The 23604-nt window shown below is 48.3% G+C and overlaps 1 protein-coding gene and 1 long non-coding RNA gene across 2 annotated transcripts; both read left to right on the forward strand.

Annotated features, from left to right (window-relative positions):
* The first annotated feature begins 7234 nt into the window (after positions 1 to 7234).
* Positions 7235 to 23077, forward strand: LOC144165668 (uncharacterized). Its single transcript, XR_013321476.1, has 3 exons — positions 7235 to 7719; positions 12947 to 13168; positions 22360 to 23077. It is a non-coding gene; the product is annotated as an uncharacterized LOC144165668 (long non-coding RNA).
* LOC144165666 (uncharacterized) lies at positions 15737 to 20375 on the forward strand. The gene has a single exon (XM_077695480.1). It carries the CDS (start codon positions 15913 to 15915, stop codon positions 17353 to 17355), a length of 1443 nt encoding a protein of 480 aa, XP_077551606.1. The 5' UTR covers positions 15737 to 15912; the 3' UTR covers positions 17356 to 20375.
* Positions 23078 to 23604: the final 527 nt, after the last annotated feature.

Consider the following 23604-nt stretch of genomic DNA (forward strand, 5'->3'; position numbering starts at 1 on the left):
CCCAGCAAGGAGATCCGCTGTGGATATGTTCACATCAATGCCGTAGATGATCCCGCGGCTGAAGTTGCGGCCGATGGGTTCTCGTGCGCGGACCGTCAAGCCACACAGCGAGGTCACATCCAGGAGTCTGGCGAGGCACTCCGGAGATGAGGCGTCGGCAGCCACCACATTTCGCTGCACGTTCACCCGCACCTCGAGCACTCCCGCTATCGCTGCAAGTTGACGCGAAATCGCGTCTGGGGATGCGGAGAGGAAAGAGATACCTCCCGCAGGGCGGAACAAGACGGTCCCCGAAGTTTCCCTGGCCGGTAACAAAAGCGGTGTCTGCCGTTGACGGCGCCGCCGTCGCTTGCTCTGAATCTGCCAGGGGCCTGCCGTGGCGTCGTCTTCCTTGGAATCTACGGCGAAGGATTGGGGAGTCGGGGGTGGTGGAGTAGGAGTGGCGTCAGGCCTGGGCGCAGCCATGTTGCTTTCCTTCTGTCGCGCAGGGTGGGGTTCGGTGCCGTCGACAGCCGGCAGCACTTGTGTCGGCGTACGCCCGGTCGCAGTATGCTCGAGGGGAGCAGCGGCAGCCCACGCCATCTCGATTGCTTCAAGACCACGGCGCAGCTCGGAGCGGCGCTGCTGTCGGCGCGCTCGGGCCTCATGTGCTTCCTCGCGTCGTCTGCTCTCCGCCGTTTTTGCTGGGGCCCCTGCGTCACTCCCCCCGCGCGCCGCAATGGCGGCGTAGCTGTGCCGCGTACCTTCTGGGTGGTGAGGCGCGCGTTTGTGGCGCGGCGTGAGGGGCTTTCTTCCTCGGGGGTGTTGTCCGTCGCCATACCGGTTTCCGGGCCGATTTTTAAATGCATAGCATTTTAGTAACTCACAATGTCACGCGGCGTTGGCGTGCGCTGTCGTAGTCCGCATGCGCGTCTTGTAGTCCGCATGCGCGCCCTGTCGTAGTCCGCAGGCGCGCCTTGTCGTAGTCCGCAGCCAGGAAGAAATAACAGTTTCCGGCGCCCGGTTTCGAACCCATGACGCCGCGGGCGGAACGCAAGGTGCCCGGCGCACAACCGACCGAGCCACGAAACCGACACAGATTTCGATGCACCGAACGCGCCTTATATCCTTCACTCCTTTCTCGTTTGTTTCGAAAGCGCCACAAGTTGTCCCGCGCTTCCAAAAGATGGCGACACGGGTCCCGCGATCAAGAGATACGACTTGCCGGCGCACCCCCTCGGAAATGCTGTGCATTTGATCGTGCCCCTCGCGATGGGGGATGTTTTTTTCCTCTTCCTCCAAATAGATAGATAGATGTAACTTTATTACATCCTCCAAATAAAGCCAAGGCTCACAAGCGCCTATATAGATGTGTTATTTGAAAATAACAGCGTAGAAGTCATTGCCATGTGTATTTTTACGGCGGTTGCCTGACCACGCTTTCCTTCTTTGTCGCCCGGGGTAGCTTCCTCGCTGGGTCGGTTGGGATCGTGGTTGAGTCGCCCGTACGAGGTCATGTTTGGAAGCGTGTGCCCCACGCTCCGTCCCGCGTCGCGTAGGAGATCATCCCGTGCCTCTGCTGCGAGGTCAGCGAGGGAATCTCGGACTCGCTGTCGAAGGTCGCTCGCTGCCGTGCCCCTCCGTGACTTCAGGAAGCCACGAAGCGTCATCAACGCAAGTACGGCCGCATGGGACTGCTGCAGCTCTCCGGCGGGGTAACGGTGTGGGCTGCGACTGCTGAGTAGGCCAGTCATCACACGCCCGAGTGGAGAGGAACCGTCGCACATGTCGATGGTCCAGTGCCCCGGCTAGGGCTAGCCGAGCGTGCGATGCGGGTCCAGCACGGCACAGGGGCGGGCTGGCGGGGAGCTCCGAGAAACACGTCCGCTCCGCGCGCCGCCGAAGAGGGAGCCTCCGCGGCGAGGGACCCTGCAAAGAATGTCTCCACCCTTCACGGAGGGGCGGGCGAGGAGGAACATCCAGGCACCCTATCCTGCGCAAGTGCAGTACTCTTTCTCTCCGCGGTCTCCTCTCCTTCGGGCGCGCTGCGCATATAACCGGTGTGCCACTCTCCGGCGGCCTTTCGGTCGACGGTTGCTCTCCCCGTGCGCTTGAACCCCCCTCAGCGTCGCATCACACCAGGGTTCCGGCGAGGGGAGGTGGGCGTATTTTTTTTCTGACTCTGATGATGGATGATCGAGGTTGAACTGAAACAACAAAAACGAACTTGTGATTATGATAGTCTCTAACGCAATATTTCGGTGCATCAGCAGTGCACTGAGGCAGCACTCACTCGTGGGTTCTTTCGACGGCAGCTATGGTGAGCCTCTGCCGCGGCGCGACGAAGTGCGTCTGAGGAAAAGACCGTGAACTGCGTCTTAAGCAAACGCACATCACATTCACGCGCACGACCCCCCTCACGTTTTCGCCCTAACATCGCGCCGTCGAGCGCCTCGCGCAGGCACAGCATACTGCCCCATCCCTTTCCCCACAGCATACTTCCGGAGAGCGCTGGCTCGCGCCACCACAGCGAATCGCCTTCCCATACCAATTTCGCGATACTCTCCTCCTTTGCTGTCTTTCATAGGTCGCTTTTACGTGCGAAGCACCTTAATGCCTCGCAATTTCCGTCCGCCGTCCGACGGTGTCTCCCCCAGACTAAAGCGAACTACACGAGAGGGCGCTATGCGCGAACACGAGTACAGCTAGATCACGAAAGATCACAAAAACCGAGCGTGCATGAGCCATGATAAGTTCCATAATGAGGAATAGGGGGTATTTTGTTGTATTACTGAACTGCATGGGCAATAGTCTGCCGTTGGAATGGACGTTTGTCAATGAGAGATTATAATAGATGAATGCGACACCTGCGAGACAGCTTGTCGCTTTCTGTACAGTGGCTGGGTGGAGAGTGGTAACGGTGAGTGAGGGGAGTGGGAGGCTGTTGGGGTCATTAATCGCAGAGATGATGTAGGTGTTGCAGCGCCTATATTCTGAAGCATTCGCATATTCCTCGCCGGGCCTGATTCGGGTAGGCTGTGCAGAGATTGCTCGCGTTGTTCCCTACGTCCCGCTTGGTGTGAAAGATGCACGTTTTCAGGGCTCGGCAAATAGCGTCTTATTAAACGAATCTGAAAGTTAAATGATTGTATAATTTACCACCGTCTACTTGCCACCGCAAGGTGTCCTCCGCAAAGGATGGACGCTGCTACGCGGCCAAATGGGAGCGAAAAGACAAAATGCTAAGTACCGCCATTGCGCTTTGCATTGAACACTTTGAAATGCTGACACTGTCGCCTATTGGACCAAACTCTCCCACGCCCCCCTTTCCCCCGACCGCACGCTTTCACACCCAATCTTATGTTACACAGGCACAGGAGGCCTGTTTTTTCTGTGCGGCACACTTTAAAAATCGTCTCTACTAGCATCGTTCTTTCTTCCCGTGCTAAGTGCTTGGAGATCATACTTGCGGAATGAAAGAGCTGCGTGCCCAAATGCTCCTTTGATTGCGAAGCAACGCTACCGTATCCCACATCTAAGACCGAAATGTGCTTGTCCCCTGCATCTTAAAGTAATATGAAATCAGTATATGGCATTGTGAGTGAAATAGCCGGTGTCAGCGACACATCTTTGGTAAACGTTCTATAGCGTGAGCCTAAGACGGCAGCAGCGGTACAGGGCCGTCTTACCAGTACACCGCAGATAACAAGGTAGCGTAACAGCACACAGAAACGCTCGAATCGGGAAGCAAGCGCGTCTTGTGCGGCAAGACTATGAAGACCTTCTTAAGCGCGAAACGGAAGCATAGCGTCTCCAGTGTTCAACTGGACCAAAATGACCCAGCGCCCCGGCCGCACGCTTTCACACCCCAACTTATGCTACACAGGCACAGGAGGCCGGTTTCAGAGTGCCGACCTTTGGCGGCCGTCTATGAGCTGAGCTGGCTGTCGTTATAACCAAGGGGACGGTGGCCTGGATCTACGAGTGAAAGAAATTGGAAACAATGAAAGAAAGCAAAGGCGGAGAGTAGCGAAATTGGGAGGGGAGGGCGGTTCGCCATGGCGGCGCGAGCCATGAACATTAAGTTTCTATCTATTTATCTATCCAGCGCTATCCTAAAGTATGCGGCGGAGGGAAGGGAGGGGACAGCATGCTGTGCCTGCACGAGGCGCCCGACGGCGTGTCGCTGGGGCGAAAAAGTGAGGGGGGCCTGCGCGTGACTATGATTTACGATCGCTTAAGACGCAGTTCGCGGTCCTTTCCTAAGACGCACTTCGCGCCGCCGCTGCAGAGGCTCACCATAGCTGGCGTCGAGAGAATCCACGACTGAGTGCGGCCTCAGTGCACTGCTGTTGCCCCCAAATATCGCATTAGGGAGTATCGCAATCGCCAGTTCCTTTTTAGATGCGAAGCATCTCATGCTCGGGGCTGTGTGCCTCCTTCCCTCGTTGTCGTTGTCCACCGTCCGCACTCTACTCCGCATGCGCGTCTCTTCAGCCCCTTCAGCGTTTGGGCTGACGTCAGCGCAGTACACTATAAAAATTTGCGGGCGTATCTGCTCCTTTCGTCGCAAATGTCGTCAAAAGACGATAGTCTTTGTAGACATTTGCCAAGGAAATGCCCGCCTTTGCTTTCCCGCTCACCCCTCATGCTGTTCCTGTACCTTCGCGCTCATCCCAAGGCAAACACTCTAAAGGTTTGCGCAAGGTGATTTGAATTTACCGCGTTCCACTGCTACAGGTCGGGTTCCTCGATGCCAGCGCTACAGTACGGCGGAGACGCGCGTGAATGGAGGCGGCCGACTACAAGGTTTATAGAACCGCGTGGCCGTGCTCTACGTTCGTTCCAAGCAGAACGTGGAACCTAGCTAGTGGAACCTTTCGTTGCTGTTGCCGCGTGATTTTTCATATGCCGCCAGGAGGCGGCGGTTTTCTGCAGTAGATGTAGAATATCATTTGTTATCGAAAAACCAAGCATCCATGAATTTTTTATAAAGGAACACTGTAAACATCCCTTGTGTACCAATTTCCTGTCTTATATTTGCGTAATGTCTTGTTCTTGTTCAACAAAGTTGACAAGTAAGAACATATAAACCGGGCATAGACGTTCACATTTGGCTGTGAGTATATAAGGCTATTGCGCAATATCAAGTTTACTTTGGCCGGGTGGATGAATCGAGTTACAGACAGACAGACGGACAGAGAGACATACAGACATACCCAAATTTCTGGGTTTAAGTAGCCCAAGAAAGACTATCGTCTTTAAAAGAAATAGCTAGGCGACGCCCGGTTTCGATCCCACGACTCTCTGGCCGCAACGGGAGGTACGTGGCGCTCTTCCCACTGCGCTACAAACCCAGACGGAAGCATGTGCTACGAACGCGCCGTATGTCCTTCACTCATTCAAACTACGGCAAGAAGCTACTGATACAGCGAAGGCACGCGAAGCTGCACGTCGATGGAAACGACGAACTGAAAACTAATGGTAACTTCTGTCGACCCCATGGCTGCTTCGCATACTACTCACTGTTCCCCTACGCGAAGAAGGTGTAATTTTTTTTCTGTGCCTATGTGTCTGCGTTTTTGTTTTTATTCGTCTTTATTATCCCGTCGTCGCTGATGTACACTTGCAGCTGTCAAGATATTTCCCCCATTCCAGTCGTCTTCTCCGGCCATTAGTACTCTTTCAATCTCTAAATGTGTAATAAATGTTGCTTGCCTATCTTTTTGCACTTCACGCGTTTGAAGTATGAAATTTTATACCAATCGCTTTCATTTCAGGTGGTAACATAGATAAATATTTATTGACGTGTGCAGTCGCACGTGTGCAATCAGACGCAAGCTATAAGTGCTATACGACAAATCAATTGTTCCAGCTCGCTTGATCATGTAAATAGTTAATGTATCGTTTTTGAAATTTTAACTTATGGTATTCCCAGATGACATTCTAGCCTTCTGAGATGGCATTTCAACGCCATCTCACAAAACACTGTTTGTACAAAACGTGTGAAGAGGGTCGCCTGCGATAAGCAGGATCAGGTTATAAATTTTACTGCATTTCAGCTGGCTACACACGCGGAGGCGTTCTAAAGTTACACGAGTTCATGATGAGACAAGAAAATGTTGGAATATTAAGTTGCGACGCTGCTGGGCTTTCCGGTTGTTTGGGCGCCCCCTTTTCATTGCGCAAACATTTCGCAGACTCTGACACAGGACGAAATGTTCTGCCTGTTCACCGCAAAGTTTTCTGAAAGAGCTGTATAGGCCGATGAAGTATTGGCATTTCCTCAAACTCCCACACCGTCGGGAGTTCCCCGAAACTGCATGGCTGACAGCCAGCCAGTATAATGAAAGGCAGTCAGATAGGGCGCAGAGCAATGCACTGCTGCTGCAATACAGAGAACACTCGTTCTGAGATAGGTGTGACTGATGATCCACATTCCAGTCTCTACAGTTTTTGATAACACGACAGTAAGTGCTTTTTTACTAAGCACCATGACGATAACGGAGGGCCGGAATATATGTTCTGTTATCAGTCGCCGTTACGACACTAGGTCGACCCGCCCCCTGGGCGTCTTTCATTCAGAGCACGCCCACGAAAGGGAGAAAATATGAAGTGCGAGGGTTACGACGGCGCGTTAAATTCCACGTTCAGTCATGGAAAAATGAAACGCGAACAAGAAGATATCAATCAGAACACACAAAAAGCGCCATTTTTTTCTGTGGTAGTCGAATTTTCGCGTTCGATTATAACAGCAACAATGCCTAAGAATGCGTATTTCCAAATATACCACTACTGGGCCGTTATTTTATCTTCACAGTCCATATTCTTTGATTTTGTGTGTTCTGGTTCATTATTTTCGGTTCTCATTTCAGTTGTCCATGACTGCAGGTCTCTCCCGGAGCTACGCCAACACCCATCACTAGCGGCTTCTGTGAGCACCGTCTTCGTCGCACGCTTTGTTTGCACTCCTTTATGGGTGAAGTCTGCAGGAATAATAAACACGCGGGCGCCTTTCCCGCTGATTGTTTCTCGCAAAATAAAGACCTGCTCGGCATTTACTTGAAACTCCTCTAGTCGACTTTAACCAACCACTGGGTACTTTCCGGGCAAAGGCAAGGGATGTGGTCTGCCAAATCCAGGCCCTCGCCACAGTTATCAAGATAAGGTGGGTTGAGCGAAGATAATGGAGGGCGAAATGGAGGAGGATGTGAGGAAGGAGGGTATGCACGGAAAGATAGAAGAACAGAAGAGGAGCAAGTTTGGAAAGGATAGACATGAGAGGCGGAGGACAGGATCAGATGAGCGACCGAACACATATAAGCACTCGTACCTTTAACGCATAAGCACGCGATCGCCTTCAATATACAACCGTCAGGTGTACTAATGAGCAAAATCTCTGTTTTGTGTATTTCTTTGGCTTTTAAACTGCAAGAACATAGCTCAAATTTTTGCACAAGTCTGGATCCAGCTCTCACGGACTCCATGGAGGCCCGTTGTAAAGTGTATTTACTTGCTTCGCCGAGGAAAAGCTTCCTACAGGAGATAATGGGGCGCGTCTTTTCTTTATACCCTGACATTTGGAATTCTGGGGGAAGCCATTGGGCTGTGGCGTTTTGGTTCCCGAACGGTGATTACGTGCGGTACGAGCCGGGCGTCCACAATGGCTCACTGAGAGGCCACCTTCAAGCTGGGAAGGCGTCTACAGAGAAAGGCCTGGCCCTTCCTGGAGAACACAGGGTGAGTGCATTTTGTTCATGTACTTTTTAGCTGAGTTGGAAGGAATAAAATGAACATTTTATTTTTAAGGTATTACATTCCCCAGTACCGCCGAACCACGCGTTGGTGTGACCATCGATGGTTGAAACACGACCAAAAGTGCAAAGAAAATAAAAGAAAAAAACCAGGGACTTTCAGTCTGGAAGTCAAAACCACGGTCTACGGAGTGCATCTAACACGTAAACCATACCCCCTTCTAGCTCCTTCGCTCAACTTAACTGAAGGTGGACTCAGCAAACGCGTTATGGGCTTTGGTTTAGAGACCTGTTGTAGAGACCTGGGCTGTTGCTGAGAGTAGTAATTTGAGCGTGGCAATGCCAATTAAGTGAAGCAGGTTTACGTGGAGAGCGTATTTGAGGGCGTTCAAGAACGAAGGAGAAGATAATAAACAGAGAAGAAAATCGCACCACTGAATGCCCGAAAGCATGCTAATCACAATAGTGCCAAGCATGTTGAAACTAATAGCGTATATCTACGGCTAAGAAGTGTGGCTGGTGAGCCTTTCAGTTGTGGCCACATAGAGAAAAGGAAAACGACGCAGTCAGAAACAAGATTGAAGAAGATGAAGGCGGCGCCTCTACATACTGAAACAGCCGGTTTTGTCGCCCTGTGTTGCGGAAATACCGTGTCTTCCCTTTGGCCGTATATCGTCTGGTTCGTGAACATGTGTTAATCTTATCGCATTATAATATGACACTCATTTATAAATACCTTGCTTTCATCCAGTCCAAGTTACTGCCATCTTGTTTGGACTGTGACCACAAATAAGAATCTCGAAAATCTGTAGACGATGGATACAATCACGCCGATAACAGGCATGGTGACAACGAACTGCCACGCTCACTCCTTATTTAGGAAGCAGCACATTTCGAGCGCTAAGAGTACGGGAGTACATTTTCGGCGCGTGTATGCTCAAGAAAATAAAAGTATTTTTTGTCAACATGTTGCCGCACACCAAGAAACCAAAAATGATACATGTAATACGCAAAACCGCGAGGTTTGCTGGCAACTGCAGGCTAACTTTGACGCGACCAGGGCACATTTGGTTTTAAAAAATCCGGGGTTTCAAGCATTGAATAGGCAGTACGAGGAACGGAGTAAGGCATATGAACCGGCTAGTTTACGTCAAATGGCATCCGGTAGTGTGTGCCAAAATCTCAGCATAATGTCGTTCACGTTTTTCACCTTCATGTAGAGATTTTATTCCACTAGATAGAAATAAAAGTTTTATGGCGGTGCTTTATTATACATTACAACTTTCGAAAATTACGTTTCTGGGTTGCTGGCGTCGCTCAAATGGTAAAGGCTGTTTTAGGTTCGAAAGGACAAGGAGCCACCTCGTCCTTTCGCCCAACCACGCTGGCTGTTGGGTCACATGTACTGCTTCAGGTCTGCGAGGGATTCGTGCGAGTGCACTGTGGGCATTCGATATTCCCAGGATTTACGGAAGCCGGAGAAACCAACAATGCTCGTGCAGGGGCGCGTGAAATGGCGCATTCGGCCGTGGTGCGATGACTGTGCCACCTTAGCACAGTGCTTCGGGTTACAGGGAACTCATGCAAGCCAAAGTGACCCTCCCGATAAGTAAGAGTAGAAGAAAGAACCCCACAAGACCACACGCGATTAATGATCGCCTTGAGGGAGGCACTTTGGCACCGGATAACTGGCCGGACGAAATTGCGGGCGGACCTTTCTACTGCAGCCAATCGAACGGTCTACCGAGGGATATTGCTCTTCTCTGATTGGGCTGCCCAGAATACTTTGAAGAATGTGTATACAAGCTGTATGTGCAGGGTATATGCATGTGTATATGCACAGAAGAATGTGTATACAACCTCTTGTACATTGGGTTTAAATAAAGAAGAGGACGCATTAAACGTTCTCTAATGTCAAAGGACGCAGTTGTCGCATCCTCAAGTGCCAGTAGATGAATTAGTTCCTCTACGATTGCCCCGTTAGCAGCATCCAACTGCTGCTTCACCCGCAGTGAAACGAGAAATACATATATGTGTAGTCACATAAACAAACACATAAACCTATATTTTTTTAAAATTCGCATACACAGTATTTATTTATATATCGTGCAAGTGCTCTTCCTATATAACTACATATTCCTATATAACATATACCCATCACAAATATATGCGGTGACTGGGGTGAAGAAAAGCCAAAGCAGATACATAAAAAATTCCCCGCATTTCCCCGAGGGGAAGAATGTAAAAGTGCGAATGCACGAGTTGAATTTGCGCGGTTCGGTAATGTTCGCGAAAGAGAGATTACACACACACACACACACACACAACTACAAAGAAAGAAAGATGCATTTATTCACAGACACCTATTTGTGTTGTCGTTGTACTTGATTGCTAGAGCGGATCTCAGCTTTGAAATTGCGTGTCAGTACTCCTTTAAGCGGGTGCATTAGCCCTTCTCACGCCCGATTCCTGGCCAATCCCCCACGTGGGTATGTGCCATGTCAGCGGCCAGGCAGCGCGCGCCCATCTCCCCCCGTTGCCAAGGAAGACGAGGAAATTCCTGGCCAATCCCCCACGTGGGTATGCTATGCGGACATCGCCGGTGGACGCAGGTTCAGGGTCGCTTAAGAAGTGCATTCGCACTTATTTGTGTTGTCGTTGTACTTGATTGCTAGAGCGGATCTCAGCTTTGAAATTTCGTGTCAGTACTCCTTTAAGCGGGTGCATTAGCCCTTCTCACGCCCGATTCCTGGCCAATCCCCCACGTGGGTATGTGCCATGTCAGCGGCCAGGCAGCGCGCGCCCATCTCCCCCCGTTGCCAAGGAAGACGAGGAGATTCCTGGCCAATCCCCCACGTGGGTATGCTATGCGGACATCGCCGGTGGACGCAGGTTCAGGGTCGCTTAAGAAGTGCATTCGCACTTAAAAAACGTATCCTGAGTGCGATCAGCTGAACAACTGTAAAGTGTGCGCACCAAAACACGGCGAATAAACGAGGCCTCCAGATATCGTCTCTCAGGGTGTACGCCTGATTTTGTGGATGATTTCCACGTCCTTTGAAGAGCTGACCTATCCGTAGCTGTTCCATGAGCAGATCTAGGTTTTAGGACCTCCGAAGACTGACTTGTGCATGCGTTTTTTCCCTGACACGGAGCGGAAACCCGCCACACAATCTGTCGCGTCTGTGTATATAGGAGCCACGTTTCTTGGTGCATATCTCTGTAGCGCGTGATGATGGGCGCGTTCCCACAAAAAAAAAATCCGCTACATACATGGGGCAACCAATTTGTAATCTTGTGGAAACACTACGAGAAGGTGACGTGTAATTAACACTCGAAAAGTGTTCGTGTAAATGAAGGGCGACGACGGGAACAGAAGATGCAATATGAGAAGGCAGGTACTCGAGCTCCAGACATAACACATTCCGGTTGCAGCCGTCGGTGAGTGTAGTGTAAATGTCTGAAGCCAAACGTGAAGTGGTTGATCCAGTTCATGAAGGTAGAGTTGGTACTGCGGCCTCGCAAAGATTCCCATCTACCAGCCACTGTACCTATACCGTGCAAGAACCTACACACACTGCAACTATCCGAAAACATCTTTTGAGGTTGCAATATTGATGCCTCCAAACAAAATAAGACTTAGTTCATACAGGTAAAGTCATGTATAGAAATATAATGCAATGTATAATGGTAGCATTCCCAAAAAGCCAGGAGCCATTGACTCGCAAGAGGACAATGACTTCGACTATTGAGGATGTCTGTGCAATGCGAACGACGGGATGAATTGGACATCTCACCCGATCATACTCTCTATCACACCCGAGTAACACATCGCGAAGCTAATGGCGACGTACATGCATAGGTCAGCCGCAATGACACTGCACTGTCACAGTCGAACCTCGTTGTAACGAAGTAGTGTCGGGACAACAAATTAGTTCGTTATATCCGATGTTCTTTGTAACAGTACAGGTAAAAATCGTCTCTAACAGATCAACAATCTGGCTCGCGCATGTATACTTGACACAAAAATGTATTTTTGGCTCCAAAGACTTTCTCCTTGTTGCATTTCAAGCTCTCTGAACAGGAGGATGCGTACATGAAATTACAACAGAACAAAGTTCACTGGGCAAAACAGGCCTGCGTCTTTATTTTTTGATGAATGTTGTGACCTTCGTCTGGTGGCTACTCGCAGCACTGAGCAGAATGGGGTTTTCCACTGTGCCGACGAACAAGAGGGTCTTTATACTTATGCAGTTTCATTTCCGTAGGGTCTTTCCAGGTAGGTTCTCACCCTCCTGGTACAATATCTCTTCGTTATATTTATTATCGCGCGGTTCTCGCGATTTCAGTTTTGTTGTAAAAGAATGTGTCATTGAAATAAAGCGGGACCAACGACATTTCGTATTTAGTTCGCTATAGCCGGTAATTTGTTATATCAGTGTTCCTTATAACGAGATTCAAATGCATTATTATCGTTGGAGACGTTTTAAACCAGAAAAGACATGTTTTACTCAGTTTTTAATGGAAAGTTCAGTTTGAACAGCCCACCAATCCCAGCGACTCTAAAACACTACAACCATCGTACATGTATTTTACATTGGCCGCGAATCTGTTTAAAATTGTGAGAAAACCAAGCAGCGTATACCACAATAATCGCAACGATATTGTCACTGCTATTATGACAAGATAAGAATAAATTCACGCATTATGGTCTAGCCCGTTGTAATCCAGCTTCTTTAACCATCACTGTTGGCAAACTGAGTAAAGTTTATTCTATCTCTCCTTTTAATTCCTAGTCTAACTCTAGTCCAACTCTGTATTGCAGTGGATAAGCGGCTTCACTGATAATTTACCAGCATAAAATTGAATCGCTCCTGACTTTTTCACGTGGATATGTTCACCCAAGGGGCACACTTCGACAGTTCGTGTATGTGTGCGTAAATATGTTGCTGATTCTGTGTGCTTGTGTCATCAACTTCTAAGTTCGTTGTGTTTGCGCGATTTTTAGCAATGAAGTTTTGGACATCAGGAACGATGCGTAAAGCACGGGTTCTTGAAATGACCTCAGTATTGATGGCGCATCCTCAGAAGCGAATTGTCAGCGTCGAGTTGAAAATGAGTGTTTGCCTCCAGCTTTTCTCAAAATGTTTAGGACTCCCACAAGGGTCGTTTGAAAGTGAATTTAAGTAATAATTGCATGCTTGCCGTTCCAGGAGCTTGTAGGAGAGGTGAAGACGACATCTGATGCCATTTTTCACTTCTTCACAAAGTACCGTGGTGGGCAGACTTCTAAAGAAGGCGGCGGTGCAAGTGAAGTAAACGCAGACTGCTCGTCGAGGACACTACAACCCACGGCACAAAGAGACTGGGTCGAACAATTTCTCAGCAATTTTCAAGATTTGAGTAGACCAGACATTAAAGTGCCCGTGGAAAGGGTAAGAGCTTGTACCCTGCATATTTTAAGTGTGAACACCTTTCTGTCACCACTATTTCGCCATCTTTGATTACTTTACCTCTAGGCGAACGTGATTCGTGTGGTTTCCATATCATATGCAGGACCCTTATCCTAAAACCTTTAATTGAAAGCGTATCAACTAATAACATCATTTTGGAAATAACTCAATTGAATAAGTAATCGTGGTGGTTTTGGTGGCTAAACCTCGATATTCCCGTCGCATAAATGACCCATGCGCTGAAAAAGGGTGTAGTAAACCAAGACGAACATTTATCTGGACGAGACGAGTTAACGAAACGGACGTTGCAGTGAAGAGAAGAATGAGATACTAAACTATTTCCTAAGATAACAAAATTCTGTGGGGCAACCAAGAAATAATAACAGTACACAGTTCAGTCTACCAACCTGCCCGTGGTTGATTAAGCGTCTCACATGGTAGGGCACACTCCATGTTGAGGCGTTGGGCAGGCCCGGTTCTCGGCGGCTGTTGGTAGATCGGCACGAAGAACACCACACCACACAGTCGATGCCGGCGATTCAATGCGCGGTCGTCGACGGCCAGCTATTAGACACATCTGGCATTGCAGCCAGGTTGGGTTTCCGGGCGTCTTCAACGACAGCTTCGGGAGACCGCGGCTACCGCACCCTGCGGGCAGCCCTCAGTAGCCTTGCGCCTCCGAACCCCTCCTAGCTTCGTCCCCAGCCACGATCTCCTATTCCTCTTCATTATTCCGCCGCAGACCTACTAATAGCGATTGGTCACGGTATCCCATCTCCTCACATCTTAATAAATTTCTTCGTCGTCACTGCCTTGTCAGACACACACACCACTTCATTCTTTCACCTCACGAGAGTAATATAAATACCTATAACGTGTAACTGAATGTATAAAAGAATAATAAAAAATTACCGGACCCTTACCGGCCGCAGGGGCTCATTTACTGAGGCTGTTTGCTGATGGACCCTAATAAACGGGCCGGATCCCTGGTGTGGAGGGCTTGTTTTCTGGTGAAAATGAAAACGAGCATATCTCTCTGTCGAGATTTCAGCGCAAGTTTTATATCAGAACGTGTCGAAATACCTCGCAGCCAGTAGCTGTAGCGAATTTAAACACTGACATTTGAGAGCAAAGGGGTTTTAAGACTTAATAGTGCACAATGGACTCTATTCGCTGTACAAAATGCCACAGGTTGAACGAAAACTACTGTTAGCTTTTTCACCGGTGAGTGCGGTGTTGGTGCGATAGTTGTATGTGAGCTTATGGTTCTAACCGTTTTTGAATGGGTTAGCTGGATGCGGCGATGCTGAGCAAAAGCATGGGAACGTTTTGAAGGCGTAGTATCGGCGGGCTTAACCGCTTCCTTCTTCCCGAAAGCAGCTGTACTTGCTTTTTCTGTTGCTGTAATTTCTAGTTGTATGAATTATGCATCCACACCCCTCTTCAGTGTCTTCGGACATTCATAATAACTAAATAAATTAACAAACAAACAAATATATCTCAGGGTATTGGTGTAAGGAGTTACGCATTGACGTAGCCTGAAATATGTATCGGGGGGTTTATACTCCACCGAGCCAATAAAAACAAAATAAAAGGAAGTGACAGCACCGGACGTCAAACATTTTGGGTGGAGTAACGACAACCCCCCTATCCTCTATATGGCCCAGGTGTGTAGTCTCCGGTTGGTAAGACTACGCTTTGTATTCGCCTACCAACCACAGCCGATGATAGCTATAATTATCCGCTACAACCGTAGTCATGACTTATGCCCAGCTCTCATGGGCTGTGGGTGGCTCACAAGGATGCGCAGTGTGCCTGAAAGAAAAGCAAAAGATCAGGTGCACTAGACATATATATATATATATATATATATATATATATATATAGGAAATGAGGGGCTCGTTGAAAATAACACAGAAATAATGGTTGGCAGTCGAGAAAACCTCGGAAAGCAAAGGGGAGGATGTGGTAGATCATTGAAACAGATTAAGAATTTGGAAAGAAAGAAAGAAAGTGAAGAAAAAATGCCCGCCAGGTGGGATTTTTTCTTCACTTTCTTTCTTTCTTTCCAAATTCTTAATCTGTTTCAATGATCTACCACATCCTCCCCTTTGCTTTCCGAGGTTTTCTCGACTGCCAACCATTATTTCTGTGTTATATATATATATATATATATATATATATATATATATATATATATATATATATATATATATATATATATATATATATATATATATATATATATATATATAGAGAGAGAGAGAGAGAGAGAGAGAGAGAGAGAGAGAGAGAGAGAGATACGGCAGCAGTCTACAACGCCAAAGGAGGCATAGGGGTGTGGTTAGGCTCTTTTTTCTTTTTCACTACGGGTAATGAAGTAAACATTTTTTTAATATACAGAAGAAAGAAAGAAAGAAAGAAAGAAAATGTAATCGAAAGGCGTGGGTTCGGTCCCCACTCTGGGCGCGTGTTTTTCTTTCTTTCTTTCTTCTGTATATTAAAAAAATGTTTACTTCATTACCCGTAGTGAAAAAGAAAAAAGAGCCTAACCACACCCCTATGCCTCCTTTGGCGTTGTAGACTGCTGCCGTATCTCTCTATATTTCCTCAACGAGCCCCTCATTTCCTTGCTATATTATTCTGCGAAAGCCTAGCGAGGGTCTCGGTTCTGGCAGCCTTGATGCCTAGGTAGCATAACAGGGCTTCCCGCCAGTTACCCGCTCATGACAGGCTGTAGACGCTCGAGTCACGCCCCGGGGGTTGAAAAGAAGGTCCCCTTCTCCCCGTGTAGTCAGAGTGGCGCTGGCTACCACCCTCAAGCGTCAGATACACTTCTAGTAAATATAAATAGCCCAGAAAGTGAAGGAGAACACAGTCGCCCAGATAGCCGAATCATTCTACTTCCGGCCACCGTAGTGAAAGGACGTAGGGTCATGTGCTCCCAAGGGGCGGCAATTGCGGCGCAGCCTAGCCGCGGAAACAGGATCGACGCGAATGATAACGAAGAGTATCAGATTATTTTGCCATCTCTGCCTACCGGGCGTATCGTTTTAAACACAGTTTTTCTTCATGGTGACGTGCGCGCTCGACCTTTTCGAGTAGAAGATTTCAGGGACACGCTGGCCAAGTCTGGTATGCTTTCCGAGGTAGTTGCCTTGGGGGCATATCAGATAAACCACATCTGGGCGGTGACGTTTAACAGCCCCGAAGCGACGAAAAAGATGCTTGCGACCGGCGAACTGCAAGTGAAGGGACGGCGCTGCCTGGTCATCGACCCGCAGGACCAAGAGGTGAAATTGAAACTTCACTGGCTGTTGTACGGTGTTGCGGACGAAGACATTCGGGCGGCGTTTGCGGCAAATGGCAAAGTTAGCGAAGTCACCCGGGAACGCTGGCGAGTACAAGGTGTGCATGACAAAGGTTCCACCACCCGCACCGTGCTCCTCAAGCTGAAGGCCGGACTGAAGGTTGACGACTTGCCCCACCAAATTCGTGTGGCAGGTGAACTGGCTCTCGTTGTGGCCCCTGGTCGTCCCATGCAGTGCCTGCGCTGTCACACCGCCGGCCACGTACGGAGGGACTGCCAGGTGCCGCGCTGCTCCCGATGCCGGCGGTTCGGACACCGAGACGAGCAATGCGTCAAGACGTACGCGAATGTGACCGGGTCCACAGAGAGAGAGGATTCGATCGAGTTGCTTATGGACACAGCGGAAGCTGAGGAAGCAGCGAAAGGTGTGGGGGAGCATTCGACGGTGGAGGCGTCGACTGCTCCAGGTGGACCCAGCGGTGACGGTCTCAAGGACCCAGGCAACGGCCTGCAACCGACAGAGGCGTTCCCACCTTTGCCTGTCCAACAGGCGGAAGGTGGTGTTGACGCCCCCTCTGTGGAAGTCACAACGGATGCAACTGAGCCATACGAGATGGAAACGAACTTCGCCTCTCCTGCTAGCAGCGTCAACGCGACCGCCAAGCGGCCCCACGAAGAGGCCGGCCACAAGGAGGGGGTGGAAGAAGGTGGCACCGGAGAGCCGCCGCAAAAGGCGGCAGTCGCGCGGCGGTCGTCCCTGCGACTACGGCCGAAAGTTCAGGCCGACCACAAACAGCCGGATACAACGCCGGGACAACTACAGCCTCCGGGAGGCCCGACAGCGGACGGACACGCCTAGCGACGGCGTGACGAGAACGGTAAGCACCATGCTCCCGGCCTCCACACCTCGTCTTTGTTTAAATGCCTACTGAAGCTCAGTTGACCTTTGCTACGCTTAACGTTCGAGGGCTCTCAGCAAAAAAGAAGCAAAGTCAGGTGCACCGCCTACTTACTGAGCAGGATTTAGACGTGGTGGCATTGCAGGAGACGAAAGTTGAAGGGGAGGATGAGACCGGGAGCATGGTGCAGCGCTTCACGGCCAGGTATTTTGCGTGTGTCAGTCATGCTGTAGGAAACTCTGCAGGCTGTGTGCTTTTTCTGAAAAAGCATTCAGGCCTGGAGGTTGAAAGTGTTCGATCGTGTGTTTTGGGTCGTTTCGTTGTGTGTGATTTCGCGTTGAATAACGTTGAATGGCGTGTGATTTGTCTGTATGCACCGAACCCGAGAGAGGATAGGCAGAATTTCTTTCGCACTCTACGTCAATACCTCACTAACGAGAGGCAAATTATAATGATGGGAGATTTCAACTGTGTGTTATCCCCGCAAGACAAGACAAGCAGCAGTCCTTACAAGGACGCAAGTACGGACTTGCTGGCCGAACTTATCGACGAGTTTGGGCTGGTAGATGTGGCAAAATGCCTTGAGAACGGTCGAGACGTGCGCTTCACCCACTTTCAGGGAACCAGTCACGCGCGGCTTGACAGATTTTATGTGTCGCTTGAATTAATCCCCAAATGCCAATCATATAGTGTACATCCAGTATCATTTTCAGATCACTGCCTTGTTAAATGTAGCGTCGGGCCCAGAAAACAAAAAACGACCTTTTCGTGGGACCTCTGGAAATTAAACGCTAAACTTTTAAGGGACGAAATCTTCACCGACACAGTTAAGGAAAAAATTGAAGAATTTAAAAATGAGGATAATAAAATCGGAGAACAATGGGAATTATTCAAAGAAGCAATTAAAGTTAAAGCCATCGAAAGATCAAGCTGCATAAGATACGAGGAAAAAATGAAAGAAGGGATGCTACGTCACACTCTACAAAGATTAACTATAGAGGAAGGGAAAACACCAGGTGTGTTTAAAGATGACATAGGCAAACTGGAACATCAACTTGAGTTAATGGACGAAGAACGCTATCGCGGAGCGCTCGTTCGTGCGAGAGCTGAGCGATTAGCGATGGGGGAAACGCCCACCAAATGGGCGCTTGGAATTGAAAAAGCACGTGTTCGACAAAACACGATAGATAAAATCGAATGGGAAGGACGCACGTCAAGCAAAAAAGAGGACATCCACCAGTTTTTCTTTGAATATTACCAACAGTTATTCGCGTATCGGCCCTGTAATCTAGAAACCTTTCGAAGGGAGTATCTCAGCTGCATGCCAATTCTTGAGGACGAAACAAAAGACAGTTTGGAACAACCCATATCTGTTGAAGAAGTGAAGGCAGCTATAGATAATTTAAACTCTGGAAAGTCGCCCGGCCCAGACGGGCTAAGCGCGGCCTTCTATAAGCATTTCAAAGCCGAGGTTTCACCAATTTTAACGGCAATGTTTAATGAGGCATTCCGAATGAAAACCCTTCCACCATCGTATGCATCATCGCACACAGTTTTGATACCTAAAACAGAGGAAACTGAAAAATTAAAGTCTGTCACTTCATGCCGACCAATAGCGTTGACCAACGTAGACTACAAGGTTTTTATGAAGGTGCTCGCGCAAAGGCTGCAAACAGTTATCACAACCCTTGTTGGACCGCACCGGACGTGCGGCATCAAAGGACGCACAATCACAACAAACATACACACCGCGCGGTGTGTACTCGAGTGTTGTGACGCCACTGGAGATGCCGTTGCACTTCTTCAACTAGACCTTCAAAAGGCATTTGATTGCGTCTCACACGATATTCTGCTCTCTATTTTGGACCACATCAAAGTGGGAGCCGTCATTAGAGATGGAGTGACCCTGGCGTACCACAAGTGTACGACGCGGTTAATTATAAACAAGTCACTGGGAGCGCCCATTAACGTGCAACGTTCGGTACGCCAGGGCTGCCCACTCAGCCCATTGCTTTTTTGCATATACATTGAAATGTCGTGTTTAACTATTATAAAGAACGATCAGATCCGAGGTTTCCGTTTACATACGCGTGAAGTGAAACTTCTTGCCTATGCGGACGATGTCGCGGTGTTTTGTCACAACAAGGAAAGTGTCGTTCACGTAGTCGAAATCGTGAAAAGGTTCGGCGTTGTCACAGGAAGCCTGGTAAACTGGGGAAAGTGTGTCGGGTTCTGGCACGGCGATTGGCCAACAACCCCAGAGTTTTTTGCCAACATCAATTGGGTTACTCACCCCGTCAAGTACTTGGGCACTCCACTGGAGTATTATAGAGACAGTGAGCCATACTGGCGTGCGCAAGCTCAAAAGCTGCGCGAGAAGGCTGACAATTGGAGGGGCTCTGGTTTATCCATGTTCGCAAGGGCAAACGTATGCAACGTATTTCTTGCCAGCAAATTGTGGTACGTGATGCAAGTTCTACATTGTTCGCGAGTGAATGTGCAGAAACTTCACCGCGTGTTCGCGGTGTTTGTTTGGGCCTCAAGTTGGGAGAGAAGTAGCCGAACAAATCTTTTCAGGCGAGTTCAGGAAGGTGGGCTAGGGCTGACCCACTTGTTCGTGCGACAGCTTGTTAACAGGTTTTTATTTTTTCGCGATGTACGCGATCCTTTTTTGAGGACTGTCTGTCAGTTGCGGCTCGGGCGAGTTCTGCCCAATTTTGTTGTGACGAGCGGCCGCATGAGTGGTGGTCTCCATGGCTATTTAAAGGAAGTAGTCGACGCGGTGAGGTTTCTGAGCGTGCGTTTTTCAAAAGAGTATTTGAGTACTGTTACACGGAGGAAATTGTATAATGATGTATGTAGCGTTATCCTTCCTGTTCCTATGTACCGAGCCTTATACGCTGGAGGCCCTGGGCAAAACGTTCTTAAGCGCGTGAAGAAAATGTTAGTACCGTCAGGGGTGAAGTCTTTCTTTTTTAAACTTCACACCAACACATTAACCACAAAGACATGGATGGAAGAAAGGGGCCTGTTTGTTCCGTGGGGTACGCACTGTACGCTGTGTAAAAAGCCAGAAACAGTAGATCACGTGTTCTTACACTGTTGGGAAGGTGTTTTCTTCTGGGACGTTCTTCAGAGGACTATGCGCAAGGAGCTCCCCCTGAGCCCACACGGAATCCGTTACCTGGCAGTGGATGACGATGATGGTATGCCATTGGACATGATAATGTTGTTGGGCCTCCAGAGTATTTGGCGAGCACGCTCGGCTTATGTCTACAGCGATGTAGACGCTCGGTCGTCGCGGGTGTATTTCGGGGAATATATTTCAAGGTATATAGAAGAACAGAAATTGCATGAATGTGTGCCGGAATGGTTTTCAAGTGTCGAGCCACTGGCAACGTTAAAACCCTTTTAAATGACAACGCCAGCCCTGGTCGGGTTGGTGGCGGTTTTTTTTTCTTTTTTTTTCAGTTTAGTGTCATTCATGTGTTGAACCCTGCATGTATTATGTTGCAAAGTGCAAACCTGGCAATTAAAAAAAAAAAAAAAAAAAAGCCCAGATAGCCGAATTGGTAAGGCATTCGACATGTAATCGAAAGGCGTGGGTTCGGTCCCCACTCTGGGCGCGTGTTTTTCTTTCTTTCTTTCTTCTGTATATTAAAAAAATGTTTACTTCATTACCCGTAGTGAAAAAGAAAAAAGAGCCTAACCACACCTCTATGCCTCCTTTGGCGTTGTAGACTGCTGCCGTATCTCTCTATATTTCCTCAACGAGCCCCTCATTTCCTTGCTATATATATATATATATATATATATATATATACATATATATATATATATATATATATATATATATATATATATATATATTTAAAACTGACAGCAATCACTGCGAAGGTTGAGCAGCCTGCACTTCCTCGATCAATGTTTTTGGAAATACGGTAGTGTGCGATTTCTGACTGCTTTATTCGTTATTTTGTAGTAAAATCGCACAATGTTCTCTGAAGGCATTCTGACATATGCTTGAACGAGAACGTCAAACACAAAAAACAAACAGGGATCGACAGGCTTAGTATGTATGTATTTTGCTTTTATTATGCTATTTTTAGTGCCTCTTTCCCAAAACAAATAACAAACGCCGACGCATTAATGAGCAAAGTGCAGTAAAAAACGTTGATGTCCTCCGGCTTTGTTGGGCTGAACAATGAGTTTTAACGACGAAAGTCCTGCTTGGGGCACTTAAACTAAAAAAAAATTGTCTGTCTCTTTGTCGGTTTTCGATTGAGCCGCCGGCCCCCACAAAAGTTGAAAGAATAAAGGCAAAACCTTTCCAACCTACGCAAACACTAGTCATAATTGAGACAAATCATCAACACATAATCAATGCAAGTAGTGTTGTTTCTACTAAAATAGACGTGGGCTTCATTTTCGTGCAAGGTACTCAGACTGAAAATTGAGGTCGAGGCGGTGGCACCCCACGCCTAACAATAGAAAAAAGTACAAACCAGAGGTGGCGCAGCATTGGGAATGCAGGAAAATGGAATGGACTTGAGCAAACCTCTATTGCGTTTATGATAAGGGGAGCGGGTGAGACAGGAACATAAAAGCGTAGAGGAGGGCGGGCGAGAGAGAAGAGGCAGTTACGTGGCAGATGCGGCAGTAGACGTTCATCGTTCGACGACATTGGCAGGGAAAAGCGCTGCTACGTGCCCATTTTTTTCGTGAGCATTATAGTGTCTTGATCTTCCTGCAAGACGCCTCATGTGCGTTAATACAGCGACAGTAATGTCAGGATCATGCGTTTTGCGAAAGGTTTTCCCAGTTTAACTTCCGTTAGAAAAGTCTAATTCGAACTTCCAAAAAACACTGAGCGTCCCGGGACTTACAGCGAAACCACATCAGTTGCTCTGACCATTTTTTTAAAACTGACCGTAATGTACGGAACGCATGCTTTTATATTGCAGCTTCAAGCGCATGTGCGGTGAAGACGTGTGATAGAGGAACCGCCGTACTATGACCTCCTCCAGTGAGCCCGCCGAGATCAAGCTATTATCGTTCATCTACAAGCAGCCTCTTGAGACGACGACTGCAACTGCTTCCTTGTCAGCGTTCTTACATGAAGCAATTAAGCTTTAGCATCCCTTCATGTCGTGTCAGTTGGTGGAAAAATTGTGTGCCACTCACCTTCGTGCGAAACCTCGTCATTTGGACACTGCGTGACACGACGACTACGCCGGACGTTTAGGAAAAGTGACTGCACCTCTGCCTATAAAATCATCTCCTTGTAAATATCACACTTCAAAACATTCAAACTGTGTATGCGCACCACGTTGTTTTAATTTATTACGTTTGTTTAAAGTTGGGCACTCGCAAACGATTTAGCTCCGGTGCTAAACGGCTACGATCGACTGTGAATAAAACGCATGAAACAGGATTTTTGAGACAATCATATTTTGGGATGTTTACGATGGGCAACAGATAATACTGATATGGCCACGCGAATATTGACGTCAGGTTTGAGGAGAACTTTTCCTGGCCTAGCATTATCTGCTGAACTGGTGGTGACTCACGCTGTAAAAACACTGTCGCCAGTACAAGAACTACCTGCAAAGGTGCCCGCATTGTATGACGCGTGTGTATTTTGTATCTGGGAACAATACAAATGCTTTTTTTCTAATTTTAGTAGCGACTGTCAATGTCGTACTCGAAAAAAATATTCTGCGGGATAAAATGGACGTACTGGTATACCTCAACACCCCGAGAGTGGTGTTTCCGCCTTGGACAACCCTTCTGACCTTTCTCAATGCCAATGGGACCTGCTACGTTATCTTTCCCAAGTATGCAGATGAATAGACTTTCGGGCAAGGTATGTATTGTTACGGTGCTGATCAGACGAGTAAGGGGCGAAGCAGGGTTTATTCAGAGGGCTAGCTCTGGTTCACCGGAGAGCATGGAATGCGAGCCACTAGTTCGTCTACGAGCGCTTCGTTCTCCTCTTCGTCGTCCAGGCTGAATATTTGTCCATCAAGTATCGCATACCATCGACAGCACCACAACAATTTTGAAAATGTCCTGTTGTGTAACATTTCCCCCTCCGCTCCGAGCCTCGCGGGGGAGTCCCTCAGCAGCGCGCGGGTGGTAAGTACTTAATCGCGCCACATGCATACGTTGAGTCTTGGTTACCCGACGTCCGCTTGCTGTGAATTGGG

This window comes from Haemaphysalis longicornis, unplaced genomic scaffold (assembly GCF_048455015.1).
Source record: "Haemaphysalis longicornis isolate Haplotype H1 unplaced genomic scaffold, Haemaphysalis longicornis Haplotype H1 scaffold_142, whole genome shotgun sequence".
Lineage (NCBI taxonomy): Eukaryota > Metazoa > Arthropoda > Arachnida > Ixodida > Ixodidae > Haemaphysalis > Haemaphysalis longicornis.